A 16028-nucleotide genomic window follows, 5' to 3' on the forward strand; every position below is an offset into this window, starting at 1 on the left:
AGTCATGATTTCCTTGTGTGAAGAAGAAACCTCTATTGTTTATAAGATATAAAAACTATTGGGACTGGAGAAACGAACTGTTTTTTTTTCTTTTTCATTTAATTCCTTGTGACTTCATATTTACCTAGTTTGGGTTTGATGAAGTTTGTATCTGTTTAGCTACGTATTACAGCACTTTTTTTGCTTTAATATTTCTAAATGTGGACCTCAGTTTATGTTGATGTTATTTATATGTATATCATGTGATTATGTGATAAGAGATTTTTTCATTTTGTAATTCAGACTGCACCTTAACCTACATATCTTATTAGTATATAACCTTGTTTATATTATAGTAGGGGGTTGGTTCTATGTTTAGGGAGTGCCCAATTTTCATATCTTTATGGATATTCAACCATGGAACAGACAGCTAACTTATAACTGAAGTGGTTTATTTAAATTGGGATGTTTAGATGACTAAAAGTATATTATTATTTAGCCAGTTCTTAAGACGTACATCTAGGTTTAGGGCAAAATGATTTTTTGATCACACACATTACTGTTTTTTTAAAATAGTTGGTCCACTGTTACTAACAGTGGAAATTGTGATCTATCTCAGAATTTGGGCCCTAAAATGATTTGTTTCACAGGAAAGGTCTTTATTGTATGATGTCTATTAGAAATTTGGATGTTACCTAATAAGCCCACGTTATTTACTGGATCACTACTATTTTGTGACCATCATAATTAAGGGTCGTTCTTATATGGTCCTAAATTTTGGACATGTTGATGGTTGGTTAACCACTTGCAACCTTAGGTTAGACATGGTAACATTATGTTGACTTATGTACCATAGCTTATTGACCTGATCAGTATTTGCATTTTTTCACCCAACACATAGTAATTCAGGCAAACTCGTGTTTTACATACCCTCGAATTACATTTTACTTACTCTATATATTCTAGGCCCTTTGGTGGGTTGTGTAACAACTGGGTGGTGTGTGACATATATGGGTTTTTCTCTTTTTCATATATATGAGATAGTTAACTTTACCACATATAGTCACTTAGCACCCTTTCATCTAGGGTGTTCACTATTAGGTTTTGTCATTCTGTATTAATCAGTATTGGTCCATTATTCTGTGGGCTATTGATTCATGTTATAGACCTCTATGGTAGTTACATTACAATAATTTCTGACAAGGTATTAGTTTTTATAATGATCCTTAACTGTTTACCTTTTAGCTCATACTAGTTACATTTCCCCTTATTGGTTTGGTTTTTTGATTCTCCTTGTGCTTGTTCCAAACTACATAACTCTCATTTGGATTTTTGCTGTCATTAACTATCACACAGTTGGACAGTGGGTTTCTGACTGGCCCTGTCCTTCATTCCTGAGATATTATTCACATTTTTGACAGTTTTTGATTTCTCACATTCGATTCTTGGACAGCATATCCAAATTGATATTGGTCATGGAATTGGACAAACTACTGGATGGTTGGTGTGCTGATAGAGAGGATATTGGCATATTTGGTCTTGGCCAAATCTCAAGCAACAACCAGAGTGAAAACAATTTGGATAGGGGTGATAGTTGTGAAACTGCATTTCGTAATTTGGAGAAAGGTTTAAAAAGTCTCAGAGCCAACATTTGGCATCTGAGACTGTTTAAAGCATATTTATACAAGAACTTGGTGCCCAGAGGTTTGAGAATAAAACTCCGTCCACTAGTCGGCAGATCTGAACAGAGGCTGACAGATGAATGGGATGAGGCACTAAGAAATGGCTCTATGGTTTTTGTAAAAATCTTAGCCTCCTATTATGAGAGGATGATTGATGTATGTGTTTCAGAAATAAAATAATTAAGTGTGGAATGCAAAAAATTCCAATCCAATCACAACTATCACCAACTATTGGATAGGCTGTCCAAAGAATTGACCAATTATGATAAATTGATCAAGGACCGAAAGGTTAAAAAATTTAACAGAGATGTGACTGATTATGCAAAGGGACAACCTTTTCAAATACAGAGAACTGTCAGGTTTCAGGACACACAAACAGGAATGACCAGGGGCAGGTCCAGGAAGAGACCGAGATCCATATTGAAACACAGAGATCAAACTTACACGAGCACATCAGGGGAGGAGTCATCATATACAGATAGTGAGGGAGGAATTTCTACCAACTCTCCATTAAAAAAGAAGACTACCAATCCGCACCTCCCTTTAGACATGGTAGGAAATCCAGAGGGGGGAGGAAACACACCCATAGAACTAAGAACAGAATCCATGCCAGGTTTGATTCAAGCCCTATTGAGACACTGACCACATCATTTGAAAATGTTTTAAATTTGTCAGATGTTATACTCACTGATGCACAACATAATATCCTGAATAAAGGTTTGGGTTTTGTTCCAAGCTTTTTCTCTGATCATTATCTCACTTCCTTGGATGTTATGGAATACTGTAGAAAACTTAACCTTAAGATATTTTTTTCTGAACAGGATACTATTACATCTCAAAGATCTTCTGAGTTTACGTTCAAAAAATCCACATTTCAGCCACCAATGAATAAGAATGTTGGCATTTTTCAACAAGCAGTGCTTAAAGACCTACATTTTCCACATTTGGAATGCAATATTGCCCCAGATAATATGACATCAGAAGAGAAACAGGCACTATTTGAGCTCAGAAATAACCACACTATTGCCATTCTACAAGCTGACAAGGGAGGAGCTGTGGTCATTCAAAATATGCATGACTATATTCAGGAAGGTCTCCGACAACTCTCTGACACTGAATGTTATAGGCACATGGGTGTTGATCCAACCAAAAAATTTAAGGAAGAGATTGACATCTTCCTCAATCAGGCAGTGGATGAGGGCATTATTACTTCTAAGACTTTACAACATCTCCAGGTTAAGGATCCTTCCAAGGAGATTTTATATTTGCTACCAAAAATTCATAAATCTATCATTCGTCCTCCGGGTAGACCAATAGTATCTGGTCATGGTTCATTGACTGAACCACTGTCTGAGTTTTTAACTCAGTATTTAAAACCTTTGTTGATACATGTCAGAGCTAGAATTCAGGACACAACACAGTTTTTGAATATTATTCAGGATACCCAGCTTGATCCAAATTGGATCATGTGCACTTTGGATGTAAAATCTCTCTATACTAGCATACCTCATTGGGGAGGTCTACAGGCTTTGGAATTTTGGCTGACTAAATCTGAAATATATCCACCTGGATTCAACACACTGCTTATATGTATATGTGAACATGTCCTCAATAAAAATGTCTTTTATTTCCAAGGTGAATGTTATTGGCAATTGAGAGGTACAGCCATGGGTGCCTCTTTTGCACCCATATATGCCGATCTCTTCATGGCATATTTGGAAGAATATGTGATTTACAACCCTTTACATAACATTTACCTTGTGGAGATGGACATTTGGAGGAGATACCTGGATGATTGCTGGATGGTGTGGCGTGCAGATACTGAATATCTTTTGGAATTTGTGGAATACTTAAACAATAATATATGGGGTATTGAATTTTCAATCACATCAGATAAAGACAAAATCGATTTTTTGGATGTCACGATTTATCGTAACAGCGACCATACCCTTAACACCAAAACACATAGAAAGTATCTACAATTCAATTCATTGCTTCATGCATCTAGCATGCATCCACGTCACACCATCCGCAACATCCCCAAATCTCAATTCTTAAGAATGAAACGTATCAATTCCTCCAATACCGATTATGATACAGCCAAACATGATTTGAGGCATAGGTTCTTGGACAGGGGATACTCAGATTTTGATATTGAATCTGCTAGGATCTGGACTGATAGACAGAATAGAGATTCATTATTACAATATAAGAACAGAGATGATTGCACTAAAGATGACAAAATAAGATTTATCACCACTTATGGTAGGAACCATCAGATAGTTAGGGATATCCTGAACCAAAACTGGAACATCCTATTAGCTAATGACCATTTACGACAGATTTTGGGCAACCAATGCTCAATCACTTACAGGAGAGGCAAAACCTTGGGTACACTGTTTTCACATTTTAAACATCAGGAGAGTGGTGGTGCCCATTACAAACAACTTACCATTACAGGGGACGAACTGTTAGGCACCTTTCCTTGTGGCCATTGTAGCTCGTGTAGCCAGGTGAATAAGCTTAAACAATTTACCAGTGCCAATACAAGCAAAGTATATGATGTACGTATAGTTGGTAATTGTTCATCTAGTTGGGTCATTTATCTAGCAACATGTCACTGCAACGCTTTTTATGTGGGTTAAACTTCCCGCTCACTGAGAATCAGGATAAGCGAACACAGGAGTGAAATACGCAATAAAAAACCCACTAATACTATACCAACATTCAATCAAACACAAAACATCCAATTTCATGTTTATGATTATTGATAAAGTCATGGGAAATAGACACAATCAACAAGGTTGGCAAAGTATACTTAGCCACAAAGAGAAATATTGGATTATCCATTTAGGAGCACTATTTCCACCTGGTCTTAATGAACATTTGGGCTAAAATAAAAAATACTCCCAGTCCATGCTGTCAACACACAGACCTGTATTATTATATTTGGTTATCTATCATGCAGTTGCATTTGTATCAGCCAAATGGGGTATTATTATTGTTATCACATGTATATACCTTTATGATGGTTTTCTTTATTATCAGAGGATAACCACTTTGTATAGATACCAAGATACATTATGTACTTGTATACTATATCATATCAGAAATTGGGGTTATGTTGTATACTACCCCTTTCTGCATACAGTGTATGGTGCTTGCATTATTGCCAGCATGTGATCCAACCTCATTTCTTATATCACACGGTTTAGTAACACTTATTTACATATGGTATGGGTCAATTTCAGACTGGTTTCTGGCTCCACAATTATGTGTTTCATATGATACCAATAGCATGTATCATTTTGTGTTTTGTAGTTGGCTAGAGATTATACATTCCATGATTATAATAAGAGCTTGTTACTCTTCATTGGTATCCGTTTTGACCTTTGTCAACTATCAGCTCTAGATAGGTTTATTGCATTGTTATACTGGTTATTGTGCCAGCCCTTTGGCTATCATTGGACCTTATTTTTTATATAACATATTATATAGTTAGATAATTTTTAGCTCAAATATGCTATAGACAGTTTATATACTGGTCATAGTGTTTTGGGTCATGCATTATACATTTCCAGTAAGCATGAGATACTGTTTTGTTACATTTTGTTAGACATGTTACAGACAGTTTATATACCTGTCAAAGTGTTTTTGGTCATGCATTACACATTCCCAACAAGTATGAGATACTGTTTTGTTATATTTCGCATTGATAGATATATATGATCAACAGACTTTTATTTCCAACATTTTCTGACACTTCTTGGCATTCATGCCTTTGATTGCACCTAAATAATATGTATTGCTTATGGAGGTGCATTTTGTTTTGTTTTGGAATGTAACTTTTTGTTACTCATTATGTATGCACATAAATTATGTGCTCCTGTTTTTTATTGGTCCCGAGTTATTCATAAGCATCTATGCTTACCAGTGAGTTGTCATTATGTCTTTCTTCCTCACTGAAGAAGGTTTTTTCCGAAACTAGTATGAGGATCGAGCTGTTACTTTAGTGCTTATGTAGCACTAGGTTACCTTAAATAAATGTTGGGATTTGGAACTTTCGGTGCTGGCCTTTGGTGTGTTTGTTAATTATGTAAGAACACCTTGAGTCTTTAACAGGAATCATGGGCTTTACAGACTGATACCACTGGACAGATAAAATATGCTCCTAGTCAATTCCTTCAAGTTTAACATCATATTTGGCACTCTGCAAAAACTCCCTAAATCTCCAAATCAATTTATTAGTGATGCAGACTGCAATGCATTGCTATTCTTAGCAGAATTGAAGCATATGGGTATCCCCCTGGATCCTAATCTATCACTGGCAAAGCATACTGACAATATTATAAGTAAAACACTCCACCAACTAAAACTATAGTATAGAATCTCAGGCTCCTCACCCCTATAGGTCCTACTTATATAGGTAAAAATATGCTTATCTCTAAAATCAAAAACGAGTTCCCCCTTATAACTTTACATTCTAGTGCAAACACAAGTAAAATAAAACTACTATAAACAAAATCTGCAGATTTGTTCTTGCAGAACTCCAAAATAATTTAAATAATAAAGTCACATTTCTACTTAGCTTTCAGAAATACAAGATGCTAAAAATGGGACACTGCCCCCCCCCCTAAAAAAAAAAAAAAACGAAAAACAAAATTACAAATTAACAGGGTTAACTGCACACTTAAGAGCCCCAGACAAGAAGACAGCATTACTGTCATTAGACATCATGTTAAAACCTCCAGAGGAGAAAGAGCTTTCTCCAGACTTGGTCCAATTGTTTGGAATCAGCTACATGCAGAAGTAAGGCAGCAAGGGACACTTTCAATTATTTAGAAACAAACTAAAAGAAGTGCTGTTTAAGGACACTAAATGCTCTTGCTTTCTTGACAATGGCTAGTCCTTGCAGTTCACATCCTTCTTGTAAAGACACATTTTTAACAAATGACCAAAGGTCGAATGCATACTGTAAACATTAATATATTACTTGCATTTATAACTGGAAATAACATAAAAATGTACTAAGCACAATTCTTGTCTACTCTTCAGTCTGACTATAATTTTCTGTCTTGCACCTTGGTGGCTGGACCATGGCTGAAAAAGGTCTGTCAACCAGTCCATTTACACGGTTATCAAACTTTCCAACTTTAATTAAAATATATGTCAAACAAGTAAACAAAATCATGCAAGGTCATCCATGTAACATGCCTACTTTAACAGACAAAACTTCAACAGAACATATGCTACTACTTAAAAACACCAGTAACATGGATGTTAATACTTCAATGGGATCACAACATGATGACTACTAAATGTCAATAACTTTTGAGATATTTAGAGACAATACTATCATACAACTAATAGTGCTTGCTAGTGAGATATAGTACAAGAATAGCAAGCGATTCAGAGATATGCAAGGGCTACATATATGAAAAGCTCATTTCTGGCTCACTTGTATGTGCTTGAATTAAACACACAGAGCAGTAGAACAATCATTATTCCCCTACTGACACATGCAGCTCTGTTGCACAGATACCTACAGACATGTGCACACACACACACACACACACACACACACACACACACACACACACACACACACACACACACACACAGCCTTGCATTACTAACCTCTTGTGGCACGAACAGTCCTGTTCTTGCCATAGACAACAATGAGTGTGCACCATAAAAGATTGTGTACATTCCCATCACTTTTTTCCAAAGAAGCACTATAGAGCTTGCCTTTGAATTACTATTTTTATGTATTTAATTCTACTGTAAGGTTATGGGGATGCTCACATGACTAATTTACATTATGCCTGCCCCAGACTGCCACATTTGCATGCAGTAATGCCTGGCTAGTAGACTGCTGCACTGGAGCAGTGTCTGAATCAGAAGCACGTTACAATGTGCAGACCTGATGAAAATAGGTTTTTGCAGTGTGCTGCATGGTTCTGAATATTCCTTTTTGTGTTTTTAATGTTTCAGATTTTTTTATGCTTTTGGCTTCATATTGTTTTTAATGTTGTTGATGTTTAAGCCTATGATTGTTTATAGTTGATTTCAGTTGAATTACTGTTTTCTTCTGCAGAATTCTAGGTGATACAAGTTGGGTATATATATTCAGTGCATAGCTTTTTGTAGACCTTTATTAGAAGCACATTTTTATGACTTTAGTTTTTGTATTATTCCTACTTAAAACTAGTTTTATGGTTATACATTTATTATATTCTCTTTACATATACATTTGTTTTATATATGTGTGTGTGTGTGTATGTCAAAGTGTGTGTGTGTGTGTGTGTGTGTGTGTGTGTGTGTGTGTGTGTGTGTGTGTGTGTGTGTGTGTGTGTATGTACATAGATAGAGAGATAGATAGACAGAAAAATATAAGCTGATCTAACAAACATTAAATTGGCTCACATATAACTGAAAAAAACTCTGCAGTCTTAAAAGGTTAATAGGAAACTGCTCATGTTCCAGAAAATAATCCCGGAACATGCAAGCTAAACAACAACTGATTTTGCAGAGGGAAATCCCTCCTGCACCCCTGATGTTGGAGGCTATGACTCTACATCCCATTATACTTATATGTATTAATCCTGAGATCACACAATAGTGAGGAAATGGGCAAAATACCTTCCCCACTTTAACAATGATCTTGTAGCGCAGGCAAGTCAATCAGATGTTTGTTGATGACTGGTGACTTGAAAAACACTTGTAGACAAAATGAAACATTGAAGACTGTAGAGATATAAATAATAAGCACACACCCACACACAAAATAAACCCCCAAAACTTAAGTTCAGATATGTATATGTATTTTTGAGTGTGTATATGATGCCCTTCAAAGATGTAACCATGCAAGTTTAATATGTGGACATTAGTCTGATTCTGTCCTTGATTTACACTAGTGGGATGACAGTGTGCTGATTGTTTTACATTTGTCTGTAATACTAATTGCAATAGTGTCATGTATAAAGCCAATTTAAATCTTCCTTTCTATATAGTCATGATTGACAGATAGCTTATGAATATGCTAGATGAGTGCAGTAATATTATAAACCAGGTTATCCTCTGTACAGTGGATAAACAAAATGACAGGCTGTGGTGTGGAGCAGCAGGTTTTTATGCAAAACAACCAAATACTTCTACAGTCCAAACAGTATTCTGAGCACATTTTACTTTATTTGCAAATGACTAGTATATGCTATAGTATGCAATAATTATCTTCTGGACAAAAAAAAATGGAATCGCATTTATTTTCTGAAGCAACTGACCTGTAGTCTGTTTAATAATAATGTAGCTAGATTTAAAAAAAAAAAATGGTCTAGCATATTTAAAAAAATCTTAACACCAACAGAAGGCACCAATAATAAACTCAATAAACAGAAATTGTGCTAAAAAACTCAAAAACAGTCACTCGAAGCAAATTTAGTTTAGTGCTTTCATTCGTTTAATGTACGGACTTCTTTAGAACAAGATGACAAACTGAGCAGTAATAGACAATATAGCATTTATATCACGCTATCGAAAGATGAATATAGCAAACGCTATTTCATCGAACCTAAAATATCTAAACCACATTATATCGAACATTCAGAACAGCAATTTTTTTCCTTGGGAAAAAATTCGCTATTACGAAACACATACACACAACACAAGCACACCTAAAAAACATCAATCCACACACATACACTTATAATCCTACAACTAACCCTACACTAAACTATACATACACTACTATCTATCCACTTACCTTAACCCAAACCCTAACCCTAAGGTCCGTCACTATCACATACTCACCTAACCCACACCCTAACCCTAACTCACTTAACCCGCCCCAACCCTAATTCACCTAATCCGTGCCCTAACCCTAACTCACCTAACCCACGCCCTAACCCTAACTCACCTAACCTGTGCCCTAATCCTAACAACCACACAATCACACACTTACCTGAACCCGACCCGTAAATTTCCACCACAGCGCTGAAAATACCGAAGCCACAGAACCGGCCAACCAAATTCTTTCCCTAGGAAAGAATTTGGTGTTCTGCAGCTTCGCTATTTTTAGCTTTTGCTCAAAATGGGTTGATATTAGAACATTTGAAGTTTTAAAACTTTGATGTTCTGATATAGACCCACAATATATACAAAAAGCAGTAACTAACTAACTAGCCAATAAAAATGAGCTATAAATTAAGACAGTAAATTTAAACCATTTAAATATGTAAACATCCAATTAAAAGCAGTTTAAAATGATTAAATAACTCTGTTTTGAAGCAAGCCTTTAATATTATTGATTCCATCTAAGCCTGGTGTATGGTCAGCTCTTAAAGCAACCTGCCATTTCAGTTCTTTTATCTCTAAAGCAGTGTTAAAATTATCAATAAAAAGCATAGGAGATACACTGTCTAAAATGAAAAAAGAAAATTTCCTAAAATTTTCACATTCACTAGCATGTTTGGACAGTGCATTAGTAAAGTCGCATTTTTTGATAGCAGCCAGGTTTTCATAAATTATTTTGTAAAGTGCTCTAACTGTTTTTGCAACATAGTAACTTTCATAGTTTGAGCAGTTGGCTTAATAAACCTCCCCTGTACTTTCACAACTAAATCTTCTTTTGCTCATAACAGGTTTTTGTAGATTTTTTAAATAAATGCTTTGTACTGAATTAATAATTCACATTGTTTGCAATCATGCCAGGGATAGGTGCCACCTGGACCTTGAACACCTAGGCTAGTGGCATAATCAATAAATTCAAGCAACAATTTAATATTTGACACCTTCTTGTAAATAACTTGTGGATAATCTCACACTGTCCATGCAAGTTCACCATTCCCTACCTTCTAGTTAACATGCAATATTCTTTTAATATTGTCTGAATCAATGCCTACAGGAACGGAAAATGTAAGACTTCTGTTAAGATTACCACAACCACATGTTGTTTCCTTAGAAACAAATCCATTCAACAAAATAGGAGGAAATTTAGTGCTTCACCCACTGATGACTTTGCCCCTGATCTCATTTAACTTTGTTTCTGGATATCCTCTATCAGTGAACATATTGGTCAGACAATCGACCTCTTTGATAAACAATTTATCAGAACTTATCAGATGGCTTAAATGTATAACCTGCTCCCTAACAATATTATTCTTCATAAAGCTAGGATGCATACTAGTGTAATGCAGGTAATTCTTAGAAAATATTTTTTACGATGAATGGTAATAGAAAAATGTTTGGCTTGTACATCCATAGAAATACATAAGTCCAAGAAGTTGACAGTAGTGAATATTTCACTAAGGTTAAAAACAAGCCCATCATAACTACCATTAATGTCTTTCAAAAAGGTGTTAAATTCCTCCTTAGTACCAGTCCAAAATCAAAACAGATAATGAATGTATCTCCTATAAAAGGAAACACACTTCAAATGTTTACATTTGGAAAGACCAGTTGTCTCCGACCAACATAAGACAAGAATAGCAAATGCAGGAACCAATTTTAGTTAATGCTTTTTGTATATATTGTCTATCGCTGCTCAGTTTGTCATCTTGTTCTGAAGAAGTTTGTACATTAAATAAATGAAAGTGCTAAACTAAACTTGCTTCGGGTGGCTGTGTTTGAGATTTTGGGCACAATTTCTGTTTCTTGGTCTAGAATATTTATTTAAATGAAATTCGCTGCCACCCTGCTTGATGTTACCTTAAAGTTATGCACACTACCACAAAATGCTAACAAATCAGCACCTGTGTACACTCATTTAATTAAACTGTTTTGTGAGGTGATTTCCTCTGCATAATTCTCTTTGCTTTGCTTTCTTCACTCTGTACCTACCTGTCAGCAGGAACTCTAATCACAGCATCCTTCTCAGACAGTGAAGAGCCATATGAAGAAGACATCATCATTGAGAGTGGACGAAAGGAGATAACTGTTGAGCGACGCTGAGCTCGTCTTTTTTCTTCTGCAAATGGCTTTAGGAATAAAAAAAGTACATATAGTTATATAAGCACACATCTAGCCACTGTGTCTTCTCAGGATACACAGCCATAATCATTGGAATAAATTTATGATGCAAGCATTCTGCAGAGCATTTAAGCAACAATTATGATGTATTTACATACCAAATGCAATACTGACAATGCTTGAAAAACTCAGCTGGAAAGTAACATGTAATGTGCATAAGTCTAGTAATGTATAATATTAGTTTGCAGTACTACACAGTAATAGTAAATGCCATCCGTCAGAGGACTATAGTTTATTGTTACTTTCAATACTGACATGCAATAGTGTCAGAAATATAATTTTAGCTTATCTTGTTATTAAGTGGCAGTTAACTGACTTACTGAGTGCCAGGCTGTACAGAAATCAAGGAGAATGAAAGTCATTTTCTTCAGTATTATCAGACTTATTCAGTGCTCATTTATTAGGGATCTGGGACACATTGCCAAATGAATGATGGCAATGTATCACATTTTCATTCCCTAGTAGATTTTAAGATAATTTATGATGACATAAATTTTTTCCTCCACAGCTGTCAGTCACTGGTTCAGAACAGGTAAGGTCTACATTAACCAAGATGAAAGTTTGGTATATATGGATACACAGAATAAAATGGGATCTGCAAGGCTTGCGTGCTAGTAGCTTATGATAGACTTGCTCACTTCCATTTGCTCTAAATAGCAAGTTCTCTAATTCCCACTACATAAATGGGTCTCATAAATGGATCCCTATCAGTTGATCGGGTTTTCAGTAACTTAAAATTCATATGGCTGAGACCATATGACTGAGTTTTTGAAAACCTAAAGTTTTTGACTGGAGATAGTGGTACAGTGCGGATTAGGAAATGTACCATTTTTTTCAATGTAGTGCAATCTCAGAATTGGTCTATATATATATATTTAGGGGTGCAGCCCCCTACATGTAGGGTGCAGGAGGGTGCTTGCTCCCCTGCAAAAATGTAAATAAATGTAGATTTTTGTGTTTTTTGTCCTTTTTTTGATGTTCGAGTTTTCAGAAACTCGATCATATTGTTTTGACCATATGTATTTTTAGTTTCTGAAAACCTGATCATCCGACATACACCCACCTCAATCCTTAATTATCTAGGCTTTCCATCACAAGAACCTATTAAACTTTATAACTCTATTAGAGCTCAGACTGTAACTCTAAAACTCCCACCCAATCCCTAACCCTAACTGTAACCCCCCCCATTTTAATCCTAAAGTCTTGATGTTTCCTTTAACCTAGAACTCCACTCCTCCTCCATAAACCTAAAGTCTCCAATTGTTCCTAAAACCTAAAACTCTAGTCCTGCTCCTTAAACCTAAAACTCCACCTAGCCCCTCCCAAAACAGGAAGTTCCTGATCCTTCCCTAAACCCAAAACTCCACTCCCCTTTAATAAACCCCAAATCATTGAACTCTACCTAAATGTAAAACCAATCACCCACTCCCTGACTCTAAACATCCCTCTCAATCCTTAAACATAAAACTCCCCTAACCCCAAAATTCCAGTTACTCCCTTAGCTTTAACTCCATTCCTGCACCTTAAACCTACATTTTCTCCCTCTCTAACCATAAATCCCACTTCCTAAAGCTGCCTGAAACACTAAATCACATTTCCACCCCTCCCACTCCATCCCCACAGCTGTTGCACTTATCTTGCTCCAGCTTAGGTTGTGACATAAATGTGTTACTTTTTGCATTGTGGTTTAAGTTACTCATACATTCTGTGTTGACATGTGTAAGACATTTTTAGATTTGAAGCCCCATGTGTAAGTGCATATCAAACAGGACTATTAATTCTCTATATTTCATCATTTTAAAAGTATTACACAATTTGCCCATTATAACCCTATATTTAGTGCTGTAGAAGTTTGTAACTGCTAAGTGAGAATCGTAGTCTTATATTTTATGAATGTTTAGTAAATTTCCTTTGAACTCATTCCAATTGATATGCTTCAATTTATATGAATTAAGTAAACTACCATTAAAATCAATTGGAGGATTTTGTTCTAGATTTATACACATTTTAAAAATTGTACCATCCAACCAACTGAGAGATCTAAATAGTAGACCTAGCAGTTCATTAACCTTGATCTTGTTTAGCACAGCAATTGACCCAAAGCCTGACAACTTAAATTATGATGAATGATATGGCTCAGATGATTGGTTGTTGAGTTTGTTGAGTGAGTAGATGAGCAAATTGCCAATTATTTTATGGAAATATGTTCTATGCAACATGGGATGCAGTAATTATGACAGTGAATACAAAAGCTGCCATTCCTTTGACTGTTGTTTCTGCTACTTTGAGAGACACTACTTTAATATATGACATTCAGAATCCAAAGATTTGTGAGTGATGAATGGGTAAATGTGTCTATAAATGCCATTGAGTGGGGGAGCTGTATGTATGCGTGTGTGTGTGTGTGTGTGTGTGTGTGTCTGTGTGTGGGGGGTGTTATATATCTAAACTTTCCTAGACTAATAAGCATATCCTAAGGTACTGGGGGAAACACTAGATATCAGATGAAGTTAAAAAAACAACAATTTTGAAGCACAAAAGACATATGGGAGGTGACACTTCACACCAAGGAAAGTTAACAGACACTTTTGCAGCATGAAAGATGTATGGCTGGAGGGAAAACTAGACACCAGAGATGCTCTTTAAATATGACTATATGTTACTTAAAAAGTTAAAAGAACAAGAGTTCTAAAGGGCAATAAACCCTGTACTCCTGCTGCATAAGCAGAACTTTAGTTTTCTGTGTTAAAACTAGACACCAGGGAAGCCATATCAATTGCCCTACGTCATTAAAAAATACAGGCTTGGAACACAAAGCAATTTTGTAACAGAGCAGAACTTTATTGCTTTACATCAACTGAAGACTTCATAGAGGGATTACAGTTGCATCCTGATGTATTTTCTAAAAAATAAGAAGTATTAAAATTCTAATGTTTGGCATTATTGTCTGACTTTAATGGTATATGAGTCATGAGGGACAGGGCAGGTAAGAGACTTATGATTATGAGTATTCTGTAAAATTAGGACAGTTAAGAGGGATGGGAGGTGTCTGTTCGTGGGGATTAACATACTTCTATACAGCTGTGCTAAAGATGTGCAGACAAAGCCGGGAGGAACACTAGATGACACCAGGGAGTAATTTTAAACATTACTCTGACTAACATAAAAAAACTAATAGGTTCATAGGTTTGTATGTGTTTACTAGGCTAAAGACCTCAAGTGCCTTTTTAAGCCTAGCCATGCATTCTAAATCTCTGACAAGTTCTGATACCCTTAATAAGTGTAAGCATGGGCCTGGGTGATGAACTATTTACAGGTTACCTGTGTCCATTAGAGACATATGTGCCAAACCAGGGATGAATTTCTGGTTTCACATCCAACTGTTGGAGTTGCACTTGAATTGGGTTAGGGAGGAACTCTGCTTCACATGGATTGGGATCCTGTTCTATAGACATGGCAGACTCTGGGATACATAACTATCTCTCCAGCAGGTTCTATTTAAATCACAGGCAAGGTTTAAGTATTTGGAATGGGTAATTCTGGTGCTGTTTGTTTTAAGAATATGCAGGAGGTCCATCAGAGTGGGGTCTGACAATGGCCTGTATGCTAGGCAGAGATCTCCCCTCAAAAGCCTGTAGGAGACAGAATACGGGGATAGGGCCTTGAGGCGGTCTGCATAGGTCATCTTACCTACACCCTGTATTCTTTTAGTGAGGAAGCTTTGTGGAGTTCCAATTGTTGGGTATGCCTGGTTAGGTACATACCAAAGGGGACATTGTACTCAATAATTGGTCTGATGAATGCTGAACACAGTGTAACAATGACTTTCTTGGACTTAGATGCCATACCTTTGTTTATAAGTTGCGCAATATAGAATGATTTCCTCACCACTGTAGACATGTGATAGTCAAAGGCTAGATTACTATCTATGTGTGTCTCTACGTCCCAGACTACTGTGTCAACTCTAGGGGGTGTGTTGTCAATATGATAGTTACCAGGGATGGATGACTTCCCAAAGCATACTATTATGCATTTCTTGGCATTTAGTTTTAGTCCATGGCTCTGACACCAGTTGTTTGTCTGTGTCAGCCCCACCTGGAGAACATTTGTGTCAATGTGAGATTCAATGCCAGCTCCAAATTTGCAATCATCTGCAAATTTAGTCAGCCAGAGACCACTGACATTGGCCTTGACTTCTGAGAAGTAAATTCCAAAAAGGAGCAGTCCAAGGACTGATCACTGAGGGACTCCACTTGTGACTGGCCTCTTTGTCGAGGTGGACTCCCCAGTTCTAACTTCCTGGGTCATGTCTGTGAGCCAGTTGGCTATCCACCAGGTGAT

General features: G+C 36.3%; 1 protein-coding gene across 1 annotated transcript in view; it reads right to left on the minus strand.

The window, feature by feature from the left end:
• The window catches only part of LOC122795737 (dedicator of cytokinesis protein 1-like), a 2411902-nt gene that overhangs the window by 233881 nt on the left and 2161993 nt on the right, over positions 1–16028 (minus strand). The window contains exon 19 of the mRNA XM_044064047.1: positions 11499–11635. Within this exon, the coding sequence (XP_043919982.1) occupies positions 11499–11635 (137 nt within the window). The remainder of the gene's footprint in view (positions 1–11498; positions 11636–16028) is intronic.

Source organism: Protopterus annectens, chromosome 2.part2 (assembly GCF_019279795.1).
Source record: "Protopterus annectens isolate FY-2018-M chromosome 2.part2, PAN1.0, whole genome shotgun sequence".
NCBI lineage: Eukaryota > Metazoa > Chordata > Ceratodontiformes > Protopteridae > Protopterus > Protopterus annectens.